This window comes from Martes martes, assembly GCF_963455335.1.
Source record: "Martes martes genome assembly, chromosome: 13".
In the NCBI taxonomy this organism is placed as follows: Eukaryota; Metazoa; Chordata; class Mammalia; order Carnivora; family Mustelidae; genus Martes; species Martes martes.
The window spans coordinates 46,454,422-46,474,236 of NC_137901.1; the positions used below are offsets into that span (position 1 = coordinate 46,454,422).

At 36.1% G+C, this 19,815-nt stretch overlaps 1 protein-coding gene across 3 annotated transcripts in view; it reads right to left on the minus strand.

The window, feature by feature from the left end:
* Positions 1–10,456: 10,456 nt before the first annotated feature.
* Positions 10,457–19,815, minus strand: part of IMPACT (impact RWD domain protein) — a 29,200-nt gene continuing 19,841 nt past the window's right edge. For 2 of the 3 annotated variants that reach the window (XM_080820930.1, XM_080820931.1), the window contains exons 8-11: positions 19,176–19,249; positions 15,978–16,068; positions 14,193–14,327; positions 10,457–13,018 (exon numbers count right to left, since the gene is read on the minus strand). In XM_080820930.1, the coding sequence (XP_080677056.1) occupies positions 12,950–13,018; positions 14,193–14,327; positions 15,978–16,068; positions 19,176–19,249 (369 nt within the window). In that variant the 3' untranslated portion in view covers positions 10,457–12,949. The remainder of the gene's footprint in view (positions 13,019–14,192; positions 14,328–15,977; positions 16,069–19,175; positions 19,250–19,815) is intronic. The other variant, XM_080820932.1, reaches the window with a different exon arrangement.

Here is a 19,815-nt window from a genome sequence, read left to right on the forward strand (position 1 = left end):
ATTCTGGAGGCCTTGAGCTAATTTTCATATATGGTGTGAGGTAAGGGTGCAACTTCATTGTTTTGCAGGCGGATATCAAGTTGACACTACTTGTTGGAAAGGCTACTTTCTATCCATTGAATTGCCTTGGAATCCTTGTAGAAAATCAACTGACCATAAATGTATGGGTTTATTTCTTGATTCTCAACTCTAGTTCATTTATCTTTATGTCTGTTCTTAAGCAAGTACCATACTCTTCTGTATTTTCTATTCAGTTTAACAATATCTTTCTATCTTAAACATCATATAAAGTCTATTTCAAGCTTGTGAAATAGAAATTTAAGTCCTAATACATAAAATCATTTAAATTTAAGACATGAAATCATTAGGGAAGCCAATATTAAAAAGAAAACTCTCCAGCACTTAAGATCAATATGAAATCACATTTTAGCATTCAAATAATATAGATTCATTTAAGCTCTCATAAAAATTTTATTAAAAAAGCACAACGGCATAGTTGGCAGATGACAGAGCTGAATACAGTCTTAAGTATAGGATTTCATTTGAAATCTGGTCATTATGATTATATTTAAACAAGTTAGATAACATGCAAATATGGTCTTAGATCTTCTGATTCCACATATAAGGAGCTTAGAATTCACTACTCTACCCTACTATATAAAAAGCTGAACAGACTGAAAAACCAAATCTTCAGAGGGATGAACACAGGGCAAATGGCTGTCCTCAAGATTGGGAAGACAAACAAGCAAATACACAGAGTTACGAGTTATCAGAGCAGGAAGTCTGAAAACAGAAAACACTAAGCAACTAGTGCCAGGGGAAGAAAACCTCAACTGTAATTGACAAATTGCTAGAGGACCACTGCAGACAACTCAGAGTTTAAAATTCCAAGGAGTTTCAGTCAGAGGGAGGGCCCCACAATACTGTGAGATTTATTTCCAAGAGCTTGACCAAGTTCCCAGGGTAAATATCTGGAAAATCCCCTCATACTTCCAGCAGGGGGATGGGAAAAGGAACCATTTTTTAAAATGCCAGAGCACTCTGTTCTTAACGAGACCTGCCCTCGGGGGAAACTAATTAAGCAGAGCTTAACCTGCTGGGGTGAGATCAGAGCCTAACAGTTCTAGGGGAACAGAAACACCCAACTCCAGCCCACTCTAGCCATCTTGTCCCACCTAAAGGAAGAGAGTAAGAAATATTTGTGCAGTTCACAGTCCAGAGACATGGGCTTACTAAAAGACTGAGATGTAATCATAGGACTGTAGAATGCTTCCCGTCTCCTGACATCTCATTCCACATCACTAAAGGTGTATTTACAGCAGTTCTTTATCCAATACATCATATTTGGGTATCAAGAAAAAAAATTAGAAGTCATACCAAAAGGCAACAAACCACTTGGAGAGATGGAGCAGGCATCAGAACCAAACATGGCAGGGATGCTGGAATTATCAGATGGGGAATTTAAAACAACTATGATGAATATGCTAAGGGTTCTAATGGATAACATAAGCAGCATGCAAGAACAGATGAGCAAACACTAACTTGAAAGGATTTATGCTCCTCTGTGTTCATTGCAGCATTATTTACAATAGTGAGGATATGGAAAAAACCTGGGTGTCCACTGATGGAGGAATGAAAAAGAAAATGTAGTGTATATACATATACATATACGTATATACATATACATATATGTACATATACATATATATGTATATATGTATATGTACATATATGTGTGTATATATGTGTATGTGTATGTGTATATATATGTATATGTATATGTGTATATATACATATATGTATATATATGTGTGTATATATGTATGTGTATATGTGTATATATACATATATAATTATGTATATACATATATATATGTACATATACATATATGTACATATATATATATGTATATACATACATATAATGGAACATCATTCAGCCATAAAAAGAATGAAATCTTGCCATTTGTGACACCATGGATGGACCTTGAGGGCATTATGTTAAGTGAAATAAATCAGACACAAAAAGACAAATTGTATATGGTCTCACACGTATGTGGAATCTAAAAATTAAAACAATAATAACAATAACAACAACCAAGCACAAAGAGAACAGCTAGGTGGCTGCCAGAGGTGGAGAGTGAGAGGGGAGTATAGCCAAAGTGGATAAAAGGGGTCAAAAGTTACAATCTTCTAGTTATGTAAGTCATGGGGGTGTAATGTACAGCATGGTGACTATAGTTAATAATATTTGAAAGTTGCTAAGGGAGTGAATCATGAAAGTTATCACAAGAAAAAAAGTTATGTAATTACTTATAGTCATATATATTAACTAGACTTACTGTGGTGATCATTTTGCAATATATACAAATCTCAAAGCATTATGTTGTACACCTGAAACTAACATAATGTTATACGTCATTTATACCCCAGTTTAAAAAAAAAAAAAGAAAAAGAGAACAAAAGAAAAGAACAATATAAGCAGAGAGGTGCAAATCCTAAGAAAGAACAACAACAACAACAAAATGCTAGAGATAAAAAAAAAAAAAAAAACAACACTGTAACAAAAATGAAGAATGCCATTTCTGGGCTTATTAGCAAATTAGAAATAACTGAAAAAAAGAATCTTTGAGCTCAAGGGCATGGAAATAGAATCCCAGAAAACCAAAAAACAAAAAGAATAAAGACTGAAAGAAAGAAAAGAATATCCAAGGACTGTGGGATGACTCCAAATGGTGTAACATATGCATAATGAGAATACCAGAAAGTGAAGACACAGAGAAAGGAACAGAAGAAAATTTGAAACATCAATGACTAAGAATTGTCAGACACTAAATGTCAGACACTAAATGTCAGACACTAAACCATAGATCCGGGAACCTTAGAGAACACCAAGCTGGATAAATACCAAAAAAACTACACCTAGGCATATTATTTCAAACTTACAGAAAATGAAAGATAAAGTCCTGATACAATTTCAGAGGAAAAAACAAAACAAAACACCTAACCCATAAAAGAACAAAGTCAAGAATTACATCCATGCCAACACATGCCAGCAAGATGAGAGTAGAGTAGCAACCCAGAATCCAGCATCCTGCAAAGTTGTCCTCCAAACGTGAAAGAGAAATAGACTTCCTCCGAAAAACAAAAGTTAAGGGAATTTTTGGCCACTAGACCTGCCTTGCAAGAAATGTTAAAAGATTTTTAGAGAGAAAGAAAATACTATTGGTCAGAAACTTGGATTTACATAAGCTAAGGAAGAACATTGAAGAAAGAATAAATGAAGGTAAATTCTTTTATTTTTCTAATTCTTAATTGATCTCACAGATAACTGTTTAAAATAACAATGCCAATAATATATTTGGTTATGTATGCTTATGTAGATATCATATATACGCTTATAGATAAATGAAATGAATGACAGCAATGGCACAAGGGACAGAAAGGGGGGAATTAGGATTTTTTTTGCTATTATAGCATATTCACACTACTTATGGTTACATGAAATAGTAGTGTTATTTGAAAGTGGACTTGCAGTAGCTGTAAATATATTGTAAACACCATTTTAAGACTTCACTCAGTAGTTTCAACAATGTGTCATAGATTCCATCATCAGTAGATAGGTGCCAAACAGTCATATTAGCAAAGCCAAATTTAGTTTTTCCAGTCCCTTCCAATAAAAGCCAAAAGGAAATTCAAATTATTAAGAATCAAAACAAACAAAACCCATGCTTTCTCCAGTAATTTTTTTCATCCTAATTAGAGTATGTGACTAATTTGCAAACTCATAAGCCAAATGAAACAAAATTAAAGTAAAAAATAACTTTTAAAAATTGGCATACACCAATGAAGTTCTGTGATATTCCAGTTTGGAAACGATGGCACCCATCCCTGTGTTGAGGGATGGCAAACAAGTGTATTTCAGGCAACTCACAAAAGCCTAGGAATAGGAAGACCGAGGAAACCCTCAGAAAATAGAGAAATTTTAACAGATATATTTATGAGAGTAACAGAATATGCATCTGTGCCAGTGGCTCATTCTGAACCCAATTCATCACCAGATTCTAAATTTGCTTCCTAAATGTCTTTCAAATTCATCTACATAGCTTCATCTCCATTGCCATTATCCTAATCCAAACTACCACTAACTCTTTTTTACTGCAACAGCTTCAGTTCTTCCCATTAACCACTCTTGTTCATTTTCAATCTATTTTCTGCCAAGCAGCTAGAGTTCTTCTCCTAAAAGACAAATCTGATTGTGTCACTCTTCTGCTTAAAACACTTTTGTCTTTTCACATCGCTCTTTTTAAGATCTAATCAGGGTCTACAGGATCTTACCTGACTGACTCATTGTCTACTTCTGTTTCATTTCACAAGATTCTTTCTCTAGCCCACTGGCACTCTGGCGTCAAGCAAAAGTTCTCAATAAATTTAAGGTAAAATAATGAACTATAAGCGGTAGGTCCTTCCACCAATGCAATTCTCCTAAGTCACTCATTTCAGTTGGGGATTTTTCTTCTCACACTGATTAGACCCATCCAATGCCTTTGGACAACTTCCATCAGTTACTCCCTCTGGAGCTTTCTTTCCTTCCTGTCACATCACCTTACAACAGTTAAAACAAAGCCAAGGCTACCCTACACCATATAGGGTCTCATAACTTTAACTGTAGCAAAAGACACATAACTTAAGATTTACTAACTAAACTATTTTTTTAAGTGTGCCATTCAGTAGTGGTGAGTATACTTACATTGTGAGACAACCAGTCTCCAGAACTCTTCATCTTGCAGTACTGAAGCTCTACTACACCCATTACCAACAATTTTCCATTTTCCCATTTTCCTCTCTTCTCAGCCCCTGGTAACCACCATTCTACTTTCTGTCTCTATGAATTCAATGACCCCAAGTGCCTCATGTAAGAAGAATCATACAGTATTTGTCCTTTTGTGACTGGCTTTTTTCACTTAGCATAATATCCTCAAGATTGATCCATTTTGTAGCAGATGTCAGTATTGGCTTCCTTTCTAAGGATAAATAATATCCCACTGAACATATATAACATATTTTGTGTATCTATTCAACTGCTGATGGATACTTGGGTTGATTTTACCTTTTGGCTTTTGTGAACAATTCTGCTATGAACATAGATGTTCAAATATATCTTCAAGACTCTGCTTTCAATTTCTTGGGGTATATACCCAGAATTGGAATTGCTGTATCATATGGTTATTCTCCAATTAATTTTTGGAGGAATCCCCATACTGTTTTCCCTAGTGGCTGTACCACTTTACATTCCTACCAGCAGTGCACAAGGGCTGCAATATCTCCACACTGTGGCCAACAGTTGTTATTTTGGGTTTTTCATAGTAGCTATCTTAATGGTTATGATGTGATTTCTCATTATGGTTTTGATTTGCATTTCCCTGAAGATTAATGATGTTGGCATTGGTTCATGTGCCATTTGTATATAGTCTATGGATAAATACCTATTCAAGTACTTTGCCCAGTTTTATATTGGGGTTTTTTGTTTTGTTTTGTTTTGTTTTGTTTTGTTTGGGGGTGGGGCTGTTGAATTTTAAGAGTTCTCTATATTCTGGATATCAACTCCTTTACCAGGTACATGATTTGCAAATATTTTCTCCCATTCCATGGGTTGCCTTTTCACTCTGTTGATTGTGTTCTTTGATGCAAAGAGGTATTCTGATTTATCTTAGTTTTATTTTCCTTGCCTGTGCTTTTGGTATCAGATCCAGTGATTCCTGTTAGTTTTTAAGCATTGTTACTACAGAATCAGACATAGATAAAACACAAAAATGGAAAATAGTGGGCTTAAAGAAAAAGTTTCCCCAAAGAGTCAACATTGATGCCTACTTTATCTATACTACTGTCTTAGTTCTCTAAATGTTTCATAAACCTACAGGCATTTTTCTTTTATATATTCTATAGTCTTACCTCAACAAATTTTTCAGTCCTATATCTGTTTTTGACCATTTAAACCTATTTTTCCATTTTAAATTTAAATTACCCCTTTGCTTCAGGCTGTGCTGCTGTACTTGACTCTACAGAGGAGTTTCTTTTGAAAAGAAAAATGCTTTTGAGACTTCTGATCCTCACCCTTCTACACTTCCCACTCACTGAGACCGACAGCTGAACACAAGCCAGCATTCTTCCTTCCTGCATTCCGCTGCTGGTTTCCTGATTCACTCTCCTGTCTGAGCTCCAAAGAGCATCTCCACTTTGATTTGAGATCATCCCATACCCCTGAGCTCTTGGTGAAGACTCCCTGTAATAAAAAACAGATTAACAAAAGAAAAACAAGCAGAAGTTTATTAATGTTTGTGCCTTGTGTATATGTGGGAAAAATAAATAAAACTGCCAAGATGGTCCAAGCTACTACCTTAAATAGCATCTCCAGCTGAGGACAAAAGGTGTTATGGGGAGGAGGTAATCGACAGGAAGATGAGAGGAGGAAATGACCGGTAAGCAAAGGCTGCCTGCCCTACCTTGCAGATAAGACTCTCAGGTGAAAAAGTTGTATCTGGCAATCACTCTCTTGCTGGTGCATGCCTCATTTCTAATGCAGATTTCCATTACCAAAAGGTAACTTCTACTCAGTTTTCGAATCTTCTGCTATGTCTGCAGTTTCTTGAAATAATCAGCTCAAAATAATCCTGAGGCGGAAGAGGCAGATTTCAGGGTGGCATATTCAGCACCAGTATCATTGATTTCAGACTGATCTGATTTTGCTGCTTTTATAAGAAACATGCCGACCTTCATCTAGCAAGCTCCCGCTATGTGAGAAACTTTAGACTAACAACATTTTACATAGATCTCATTTCATTCCACCCTCCAAAAGTCCTGTGAGGAAGGATTATTAGCCTCATTTTACAGATGAGAAAAATAAGGCTCAAAGAAGTTAAGTAACTTGTCCAAGATAGCTTCCATGTCCAAAGCATGGAACCAAAATTTAAATCCAACTCTGATTTGCAAATCTAATTCTCGCTAATCACACATAGTTGTGGTTCATCTCTTGCCTGTCAAATGACAACAATACAATTTGGTAATGAGTTTCATGTCCTTTATTCAAGGGAAAACAATGCACAGATTAGGGGAGTACAGCGGTCCACAAACAGTAGAGCATTCTTCCCAAGGGATTTTGGGCAAGAGTGAGTTTTAGAGAACATTAGGAGAGGTGAGCAGAAACAGGGCATGGTTGGCCAGGAAGTCAGAGATTCCTGAAAAGGCTAGCAGGTCTTACTTTTTAGGGTAGGGTAAGCTAGCTAAACCTGAGTTGGAGGATTGTGATTTATTTAAGTTGGGTTTCCTCGAGACACAATTCCCACAAGTGTAGGCTGACCTATGTTTAGATTTATAACACAGGTCGTGATACTAGGGCAGCCCCCAGTTTTGGTGGTCTGATATATGAATTAACTTTATCGTGCCCCTAAACAGTACATATAACTCAAAACCAGGACTAATGGAAAACAAAACAAAACAACACAAAACACTCTTCCCTAGGTTCAGAAACCAAAATCCATCTGTAAGCTTTGTAATTTTTGACTTGCCTTTCTTTTTCTACCTGGTCTACACAGGGGCGGTGGGAGAAGGGTTCACAAATGATGGCTCACAAACCATAGTTCAAGCTAAGAATGGTTTTTACATGTTGTGATACTTTGATTTATAATTTATTATATATTTGGTCTTTATCCCTCTTTATGGCCCAGAAGACCTAGAACCCTAGGAATTTCCTAAGTGATAAGAGCATCTTTAATATATATAGTATTTGGCTATTTACTGAGAAAGTTCATCAGGCTTGGTTTGCACTCCTTGGCTAGATTGAGCATCTTCTATTGCATCTCCCTATCCAAGCAGTCCTTCCATATCAGCCCATGGCTTGATTAGCTCTTAATAAACTTTTCAAAACTGAATGCAGAGAAATAACATAACTTGCTCAAACTAGCAAGGCTAGCAAAAAGCAGACACAGGATTCAAACCTGACAGGCTCCAGAGAGCCATCTCAAAGCTGCTATACTCCACTGCCTCCCCAAGGGGATGGCAGAACTTCATCACCTCAAGGTCAACTTAAAATTCTAGGGACTGTCAGAATCCTCAACAATAGACTGTCTTAAGTAAGAGGATAGTTCTCCCCTAAATAGGGAGGAAAAGATAATACTTATCTAATGGCTTTATCAGATGCTTATCACATACTAAGCACCGTGGAAGGCATCTCATTGAATCCCCATACTATCCCAGACAGGGAGGAATCATAATCCACATTTTTACAAATTAAGAAACTATGAGCAAAAAAAAAGAGATTAAGTTTCCTGATAAATTCACAGAGAATATACCAGTGGGGGCAGTGACCAAGTACTAGAATTTACAGACTAGGTGCTCAGATATGCAAAATTGTAAACTTAGTTCTCTATATCTGAACCAAGTTGGTAACAAGCCCCAATATTTCCATTCCTGGAAGGGGGGAAATGTGTCATTATATGATTAGTCAGTCAGCTCAGGTATAAACTGCAATAACCAAAGGTGTTCATTAATCATTAGGGGAATGCAGATTAAGCCCACAAAGTGAAACCACTATACACCACACAGCATAATTAGATTCAAAGTCAGGTAATACCAAATGTTGATATGCAGCAACTAGAAGTTTGTTCACTACACTACAGGTTGGAGTGCAAATTGGTTTAACTGCTTGGGAAGACTATCTGTCAGTACGAGCGACGTGTACTGGAGCTCACAAAGTGATTGTTGGGTGTTCAGGTAGTTTGCCCGCTGGTAAATTTCACACGAGTGACTCAGAATTGGACAGAATGGGAGTATTTACACCACAGGAACTGATATGTTACTAACCAGCAACCACTCCAGATTCAATTGTTAAAAATTCACCAGCACACCCTGGGGTGGTGTACTCTAAAGGTCCACGTATGCATATCCTGACTCCGCAAAGCCACTGCTTTAGAAATGCGTACATATGTGGACTAAAATCCATATACAAGAATATTTGTAACAGCACTGAATATAACAGCCTCAGACTGGAGACCCAAGTATCCATAAACAGAATCGATAAATTGCCATGTTCATTCAATGGAATATTACACAGTGGGAAGAATAAAAGAACTGCTACACAGAGCAATCCAGATGAATCTCACAAAATGTTGGAACAAAAGGAGTCTGGGCAAGGACTGTGATTCCACTTATGTGAGAGTCAAAACAGACCCAATTAATCTCTGGTGTCAGAAGTCAGGGAGGGAGGTGGTTACTTGGCAAAGGGGGAGAGCAGCTAATGTAGGATAAGACACAGGGGGAGGTCTGTGGTGCTGGTACTGTCCTTTCTTCCACCTGAAGTGCTGGTTATGTAACTGTTTACTTTGCGAAAATTCATCAATAAGAAGTTTAATTTAAAAAATCAATCACTTCTATAATTGGATATCCATGTGCACAAAAATGAACTGCAAATTAAAGCTTGTATCTAATTAAAAATTAACTAAAAATGCATAATAGATCTAAATGAAAAACAAAACAAAACAAAACCAAAAAACCTCTTACACTTTAAAAAGAGAAAGGAGAAAATCTTCTTGGCCTGGGGGTAGGCAACGTCTTTAGACATAACACCAGAAACATGATTAACAACCCAAAAAAAGGTGAATTACATCTCTTCAAAATTAAACACTTTTACTCCGTGAAAAACACTGTCAGGGAATGAATAAAAAGACCAAAAAAAGAGAGAGAGAAATAAAAGACAAGCAACAAAATGCGAGAGGATTATTTGCAAATCACATACCCAATAAAGAACTTGCGGGCAGATTATATTTCTTGGTTTTGATAAACATAATAAACATACTATAGTTACGTTAGATGTTACTAGCAGGGAAAGCAGAGTATTTTTACAACTTCTAGTGAAATCTATAATTATTTCAAAACAAAAAAAAAGATCAATTTAAAAAAAGATAGTGGTAGTTTTATTTGCCAGAATCCCTGTTTTCCCATATCTCCCATATCCTAAGTATCTTCTAACACAACATTAATGGCGGTACCTTTTTTGGAGAGCAGTTTGGCCAAACCAATCAACTATTAGAATGTATAAATGGGGAGCCTGGGTGGCTCAGATGGTTAAGCGTCTGCCACAGGTCATGATCCCAGGGTCTGGGGTTGAGTCCTGCTCAGTGGGGAGCCTGCTTCTCCCTCTGCATCTCTCTCTCTCTCATGAATAAATAAAAAAAAAAAAAAAGGAATGTGTAAATGTTTGATCAGGAAATTCCATTTCTAGGAATTTTTCCTAAGAAAATAATCAGATATAAATACCAAAAAAATCTGCACATGATTTAGTTTTTCAGTTAGTTAAGTGAAAAATTTGAAAAAACTTAAAAATTGGAAACATGGGGGGACTAGTTAGTATATCATGATATACCCAGAAGATAGAATACAATGTAGCCATAAGAAACTAAGCCATAGAAGAATATTTATTGACATGGGAAAATGTTAACAATATACTTCTATATGAAATATGCAGGATACAAAACAGTATATACAGTTTAATACCATTTTATGGAAAGAAAAATAGCCATATATACAAAATCATGCATAGGAAAAAAATAGAAGGATGTACATAGCAAATGTTAATAATGGTTATCTCTAGAGAGTAGAATTAGAAATGATTATACAATTTTTCCAGTAAATTTCACCTGCCCTCCAAACAGTATCTGCTTCATGCTAGTCTTTCTTGGGTGTGATTAGCTTGATATAATTCTTCTCAAATAGATCCTGTTTCATGATACATACCTCCAAATCATACTGCTTTTCCCATTTAAAAAGTAGATGCTACTTGCTCTTACATACTGGCATATGGAGAATATTTTTAACTAATACAATACACTATAAAATATGCCATAGCATAGATCTTGCTATAGAAAATTATTGTTTGGAGAATCTGAAAATCCTCTAATAGAGAGAAATTTTAAATAGAGAAAAGATGCTATCATTAGTTGCGGGTCAATAATGGTTGAATACAAATATAAGTAACTTAGATTTCAGAATTGGAGACGTTGGGATCTCTCCCTATTAGCTAATTGCCTTTGGGCAAAGGAGATTAGGTTTTTAAAATAGGAAAATGTGGCTAATAATTTTGTAGAAAGAAGCAAAAATAAGGCTTTTTTTTAAAATAAGGGCAAATGAGATCACAGATATAAGGTCTTCTATATAAAGACCTAAATAACTGTGAGATGAAACAGCAAGAAAGAAATTCAAATTTGGTGTTAGAGAAAAATTAACTCAATTTTTCAGCAGCACCAAATTCTTCCTGTTTCATATCTTCTTTCACAGGTCAGACATGCCAAAATTGTGAAGTTAATGTTAATTAATGGATTTCAACTTCTTAACAGAAGCTACTTAACTTTTCGTGGAATCTGAGGTAAGTGTTCTAAATATATCTAGGACATCCTCTGATAACTACTAATCACTGGCAACATTAGACATATTTACAACAAATATGATTTGGATTTTATTTCTCAGAATCTATCCTAGTGTAAAGCCACTTACTAGATTTTTATTAAAAATACCAAATAAGGATGTTGGGTCTTTCAAAGGCAAGACAGCAAGGGAACAGAAAAAGAGTATCTGTGTCTGCTCTTCTGTGATGCTCTCCATGATGCAAGCATCATTCCAAGTTGCCTCCGAACTTCTGTTCCCTGCCCTTGGAAGAGAATCCCAGACAAATCTGCAATCAATTAATAACTTTCAATAACTGTTTGCAATCATATCTAAAGGGGGAACAGCTAATAGCTTACTGCTATATCTCAAAGATAATTGTATTGTCTAGATGCGTAGAGGTAAAGGGCATAACTTGCAGATGAAAGGAGGAACATAAAACACTGATATAGAGGGAGATCTGGTAATAACGGAAAAAAAGAGGGATTTTCTTTGTTTTTCCAGTCAAAACATTTGTTCCTTTTCTCTGCAAAGTCATGGAATTGAGAAAGATGGCTGGAATGTAGATGAAATCCTGCGTCACACTTATACAACCACCGGACGACGTGCTACCCACACCAGTGTGGCTTTCCCCACCTCTATCCCCTTCTATAAATGCCCCATTAACTGCAGCAGAGCTTCTAGCGTCATCCTAATTCCTTAATGAAGATCACGAGAAAGGTACTTCCAGGATGTTAAAAAGAAAACAGAAACAGAATATTACACTAACACATTTCAGGGACGGGAGAAAACTACTGACACTCCCTATCTACTGCTTTACATTACAAGAATTAAACAAAAAAAGTAGAGGTTAGAAAAGTCACATTTTGAAATTTCACAATCACCAATATACAACAGAAACGGAAGCATAACACTTATGCAAACAAATCTGGCAGATGAATTATCACTTCAGCACATAACTACAGATGGATACTCCTGGATTTTTGCTTAATCATTACTCAATGAAGAACACTATAAAATGAAAGGTGACTTACTGTGAACCAAAATCACAAGAAACTCTCCAAGATCAATCTGCCATGAGCTCCTAATCCAATAAGCCATAAAGAGCAGTCAAAGGCAATATTCATTTAACATAATGAGAATCCCGACGACAAGATACCAGGTATTTATACTCCTCTCGAGACATTTCTTCCCCACCTAACAAAGGCACTTGACAAGTACTGAAATGGACAGTTAATTCAGGTACTGCCCTGGGCAACTGTTACCTTCCTCAATTAGATGAAGTGGCAATTAAGTTCAAATTAATTCTTCTGAATCAGCCTGAAACACACACGAATATATCACAAGTTCTCTATTTTTGGCAGATGATATAACCAAAGAAGAAAAGATAGCGCTGGTGTCCACAATGGTTTAGCCAACTTGAGCAGTCCAGGATCCTCTCTGCACAATATTCCCTGGTGACTGTGGAATTTGTGAACAGTGATAGGCATATTAACCTGTTGTATAATTTTAGGTATTAATGTTCACTCCTCTTCTTGTCTTTTCTTACTTTTTTGTTCTTTCCCAAAGCCTTAGATGATTCCTCCTAAAAAAGACATAAATATCAATGTAGTATCTCCCAACTTATATGAAGAGACTGGCTTAGGAAACTTTAGTCTAATCATATAGAATATGTATAAGAATGAAAGTATTGGGGCGCCTGGGTGGCTCAGTGGGTTGAGGCCTCTGCCTTCGGCTCGGGTTGTGATCCCAGGGTCCTAGGATGGAGCCCTGCATCGGTCTCTCTGCTCGGCGGGGAGCCTGCTTCCTCCTCTCTCTCTGCCTGCCTCTCTGCCTACTTGTGGTCCTTCTGTCAAGTAAATGAATAAGATCTTTAAAAAAACAAAACAAAACAAAGTATTACTACTTCCATTTGTATCATCTTTCTGTTTTATAAGGCACTTTCACTTGTAGTCTATTTTAATATTTCCAAAATAATCAAGGGTAGTCAAGGAAAACACCCGCTTATCTAATAGATTTACATTTGAATAATTTGGATGTTATTTAATCTATTGTTCCTTTTCCAAAGGAAGGCAACAAACTTAAAATAAACTTGCTTATAAAATACAAAACAAAAAAAATTCAAAGTATAAAGGCAGGCCTCCCAGTGCATGCCAGGCGAGAGGGAAGGTGCTCTGACATTAACAGGGAATATCAGAATTTAATACACTATTAAAGAACACCTAGTTCATTGTAGCATGAGCTACACAACCTCTCCCGGCCTCAATTTTAGAGCATGAAAATTGGTCTTTAAGGGTTTTATAAAACTCTGTATGAATCTATGAAATTAAGGCTCCAAGAGATGAAGTGATCTGCCCAAGTTCACACAACTAACCGGCCAGTCACACTGTTCTGAATAGAACCTAAGCCCACAATTTCCTAGTTCAAAAGTATTTCCAATGCACCACAAACATTCTTTCTTTTCTTTTTTTTTTAAAAGATTTTATTTATTTATTAGAGAGAGAGAAAGAACATGAATGCGCATGGGAGGGGTGGGGGCAGAGGAAGAGGGAGAAGCAGACTCCCTGCTGAGCAGGGAGCCTGACATGGGGCTCCATCCCAGGACCCTGGCTGGGATCATGACCTAAGCTGAAGGCAGACACTTACCAACTGCGCCACCCAGGCATCCCTCACACATTTTGATTCATTCTTAATTTTTTCTTTTTTCTTTTTTTCCATAGGCAGCGGTCAGAAACTATATAATCTCAATAACCACTCACCGGTGAATTTGTGTAGTTCCTCTCCACTAGTATGTTTCTGGCACAGTTGTTGATATGTTTAAAGCGATCTGGTCCTAGTAGGATTCCTCCATACCAGCGTGATACTACCACCATGACATTTCTCACATTCAAAATCTGTTATTTTCAGAAGCATAATTAGATACACACATAGACACGTATAAATTCAAGTTTTAAAGGAGAATGAAATAACCCGCATACAAAATTGCACATAACATTTCCCTGTGACTTTAATGGCAGAACCCCATAAGTGAGCAGAGTGAGATTCCTAACCTTCAGGTCATAGAATGTTAGAATAAGAAGGGAATTTAGAAAGCAAACACTGTTCCACAGTGTCCTCGAATTCCAAATTTGGGGGCAACCTGGTGGAGTGAAGGGGAGATCATGCAGGTAGCATTCTAGTTCTTCATGAATTCAACCAGAATAGCTCAGTTTAAGCAGCCTCTTGCCCCTAAGCCAAACAACAACCAAAACCTGCTTCTGAACAAACCACTGGAAGGGTTGCATGAATAACTGCCAGTGCCCACCAGCAAGGTCTTCCTCAGTTTGACATCTGTTAAATGCTGCTCTTAACTTGAAGCCCACCAATCTGTAGGCCTGACCACACACAGAGTACCTTCCTATCAAGGGAATGGCCCATTTTTTTTTTAAAGATTTTATTTAGTAGAGAGAGAGAGCACAAGTAAGCAGAGCAGCAGATAAAAGGAGAGGGAGAAGCAGACTCCCCGCTAAGCAGAGAGCCTGATGCGGGGCTTGATCCCAGGACGCTGAGATCATAAACTGAGCCAAAGGCAGACGCTTAACTGACTGAGCCACCCAGGTGCCCTGAATAGCCTGTCTAGAAAACAAACCTCCACATACAGTAACAGAAAAAACTATAGCAACTACCTTAAGGAAAAAACCAAATCTATTTTTAAAAATAACAGAGAATCAATGACTACCATACAGATAGAGAAAGTCCAGCAGCATGAAAGAGAAATGACAAGATAAACTAACATGGACCAGGAAAAATTTAAGGGAGAGAACATCTTTAAAAAATAGGAAACTCTAGCATACTCAGAAAAATTTAGAAGATACTGTATCCATAAAGTCAAAACACTACACTATAAAAAAAGAAAAAGAGACGAACTCATATTTCTTTTTTTTTTTAATGTTTATTTATTTATAAGTAATCTCTACACCCAACACGGGGCTCGAACCCATGACCCTAAGGAAAAGAGTCGCATGCTTTTCTGACTGAGCCAGCCAGGCAGCCCAAGAAGAAAGAATTCTTAAAACTTAAATACATGACTGCTAAACATTTTTAAAAATTCAATGGAAATCTTGGAAGACAGGTAAGAAAATGTCTTAAAACATAAGGTGATGAGATGCACAATTTAATAAAAAAGCAACATTCTGGGTCTATCTGGATGGTCCAATAACATCCAACTAATAGGAACTGCACAGAGACAGAACAGAGGAAAAAGGGAGGACACTGTCGAGAAACAAAAAGGAGATACTTCTCTAGAGCTGAAGATAATCTTCTATCGTCTATGACTGACAGAGCTTCAAAGCACAGCACTTGTTACTAACGCTGTGCTTTCAGCCCCTTATCAAGTGGTTAAAAGTTTCTCTCAATCAGTATGTAAAAATTAACTACGAATTCACCCAAATAAATTTCACGTTACACAGCCTAACTGATTTACTGATTCCCTAAATGGAGTTCTGTTTCATTGAAAAGTTTTACGGTGCAGAGAACAGTACGAACAGGGTTTAACTTATACTTACCTCCATGAGATGCAGAAGACGCCCACCAGCTGCTGTCTCCCCATCATCTTCACAGTCCTGTAAGAAGGTCTGTTTATCCTCACAATATATTCTAGAAATACATAAGACAGTGTTACACTTTGAAACCCCAAAATACTGCACTAAGAGTTACACCTTCATACTTATTGCAATCAATTTACTTCTAAAAGCAGCATATTTGTTTAAAAAAATTCTTCTTCAGCTATAAATTAGACATATTTTCACTGATTATTCATTATCTGGTATATTTCATTGTTTGTATTTGGGAATGCTAGGAATTAAGGATGCCTCCTTTAAATGAGAAATGCTGATTACGGGAAGGTGAGTTTACACATCTGACACTTCATTTAACCTTGAAGCTATAAGGTTACAGAGAGCAGTTACTGAGAAACATTTACTGAGAACTTATTGTATAGAAGCCTTATACATAGTAGGCACTATGAAATGATACAGAAGAGATAAGTAGCTTACTCCTGTCTTCAAAGAGCCTAAGAGCTAGTGAGACAAAAAGTATATAAAAAAGATAGAGGTGACAAAATCAACATAAATGAACATTTTATATCTTTCTCACATCTTATTCTGACCATCAAACATTTCTCTATCCTCCGCATTCTAAGAATTATAAGATTTATTTTCTCTGTAACTTTTCCCCTGGTTGGTTATCAGTATCAGAGATAAATCATGGTATTTTTACTTATTTAAATTATCTAGAAAGTTCGCATCCGGAATAATAACGTAGGGCTACACTACAGCAGAATAAGCATGGTGAGTAAGTGTGAGATATAAAAAGAAAACGGTGCCAGTTAAGGTGGATTTCTTAGGCCCCTAAGAAATGATACCATCTAGGACAAGGCAAATGTACCAAAGATATCTTTCCAGCTGTGGCTATAAAAAGCCAGGTACTACCATATCTATACACCTAGGTCAATTACAGCAAACATATTCATTTATTTATCATATATCCATATTTATTATAGCAATCATGTTCATTCATTCACTCGTTCATCCTTCAACCTATCTTTCCATTCATTCACTCAATAAATATTTATTGCCCACCTACTATGACCAGGCTCTGTTATTATTTAGAGTTGACCTCGTTCCAAGAAAACATAGTACTATTAGACAACATTTTACATGGCAAATTTAAAGCAAAAGGAGTCAGCAGTTGGTTTATATTAGGACTGTAATTATAATCTAACACTGTAATTTTATGGAACCAATGAAGAAAATTGATGTTATAAGTCAGTACTGTTGGGTTTTTAAAAAATGAAATCCCATGGACATTTTCACTTTTTCCTCACATGCCAGGAAGATAATGATGCTGTACAATCCCACAGCTGTGTGTACCAGCACTAGCTCCAGCAACCTGAAGAGTGCCCCTTAACTCCAAAGCAGGAATACAGCCCCAGAACCCCAGAACCAGGAAGTCACCTTAAAAGGATCCTAAGCATTCAAAATACACAACGCAAAGTCCATGTACCAAATAAAGGTCCTTTATTTTATTTCCAGTGGGGTCCTTTAAGCCTCCACTTTGTTCCTCTTTACTCTTGGGTGACACACAATTCTGACAAGCTCAGCTCTTTCATTTCCAAGTGTCACTTACAAAGGAGTGAGCTGGAGGGGCTGCTGCACGTAGTCACGCTGAAATTTGTGAGAAGTCATAGCTCACCATCTATTAATATGCAAAACTATAAAAATACTCCCAGGAACTTAAAAACCCCAAAACATGGGGCCTGAAATAGAATATCTGGCATATTATCTAACTTTTTGATAATTTAAGATCAACATTATGGCCAGCTATTGTTGAAGGTGCAGCCACACAGCTGCATAGGCATAAACTAGAGAGAAATGAAATTAGTTTATCAAACTCAGGTCTATCCCTTAACAACCATGTGATCTTGAAAAAGTTAACCTTTCTGCAGGGGTAGAGTTGCTTAAATAATCAGAATTAACTTCTGTAAAGCATTTGGCATATAGTAGGCACTCAATAAACACATGGCATGAATGAATGAATGGCTATTAATACCTCCACAGCACATTCTAATCACTGAGAGCAAGCACACTCTAATCACTCATTTCTATACTGATGACCCTAACCCAGAAAGAAAATATCAAAATTCTGTCCACCAATACTCCAGTAAGTAGGGAATTATATAACAACTAGTCTTTTGTAAGTTTTGGCACGTAAACTAATGTGACTTAGTAATATTAAAAACTCACCTATCCAAAGTGATAGATTTTATTTTTTTAGTTTCCTGAGTTTCAGATAGCCTAGATCTTACCAATATTCTTGATCACATTTTAAATTTGCACTGTCTCTATGTTTATATTCCAATTTTTTTCAGTTTTGAACTCTGTTCTTGTAAGTCTGTATTAATCTGCATATTTAGAAATATGCCTTTCTTCTCTTTACTAACACACCAGCAAAGATTTGTATAAAACCTTATTATTCAAAACTAAAAGGCATATAGTAAAAAGAAGCACACCTAATTCACTGCTAATGGGAGCATTAATTTGTTTAAAAGAAAAACTTGGGAAAAAATTTGGCAGTATGTATCAAGAGTTTCAAAAACACTCATACTTTTTGATAATTCTACTTCTAAGAATCTATTCTTTCTTCTTTTTAAATTACATGCCTATTTCATTTCAAAAAAGAGTCTGAAGTAACCAACCAGAACCTATCCTGAATATCTAAAATGAATAAAAAAGGTGTTCACAGGACTACTTTCTATAACAGCAAAAAATATGAAAAACTGAACAAAAAATAAATGGTTAAATAAGTAATGGTATAGAGCCTCAAAGAAACATTACACAGCCATTATAATAATGTTTATAAAGCAATTGTAACAACATGGAAAAATGGTTTTGTTAAGAAAGAAACAGGATAGTAGGGTAATGCACTGAAAAAATACACTTTGCATAGAAGACAGAAAGAAAATGTAACAATATATCATCAAAATATATCAAATTATTATCAGTTACATTTAATGGCAGAAAATGGCTGATTTCCCCTCCAATTCTTTTTTTTCTCTTCTGTAGCTTCCAAATATTCTATATATGATCATTAGTTTTATAAAGGAAAAAAAATCCCACAAAGTAGTTGTTATTTTTAAAAATCATGCATCAGTTTCCCCCATTTTTTACAAATGGAACATTCCTAAAATTGTGATGATCACTCACCGGTACGCATAGATGTTGTGGGTGGCACTAGCTATTTTCTTATTCTCATACAATTTGGCAAGAACCATTTTCACCTTAAAAACAGCAGTAATATAAATAAACTACTGTATACTTTTTATTTGGTTTACAAATATATGCTAGAAAAGTATCTTAAAGTATATTGATATAAATACTCTTGTACTGAAACAGTGATTTAAAGAATCCACTATGCTCTGAAAAAGCCATTTCCAAAGTTTTCTCCTCATTTTAGAGGCAGAAACTGGTACTCTTAATTGGTATAAAAATTATAGACCTGGTATTTTTTTTTTCTTCAAAGCCATAGGCAAGGCTTTACTGGAGCTGATGGAGAGGGGTCAGGCTGGCCTCCAGACCCAGTATGTTTGAGCACCAAATATCAATAAATATTTGAGCACTAACCATGTCATAGGTACTTATATATGAACATTTTTACCCATGTAAAGAATTTTAAATGTAAATATGACCATTTTTTAAAATGAGCTCTGAAAATTCACCAGGTTTAATGTATCCAATGTGACAGATACAAAATAATGGTATGTTCAAAATATAAAACCAAAATGCTCTCTGGGAGTCATCTAAGGTTTATAGAGGCAGTAACATGAGCCAGGTCCTGAAAGATGAG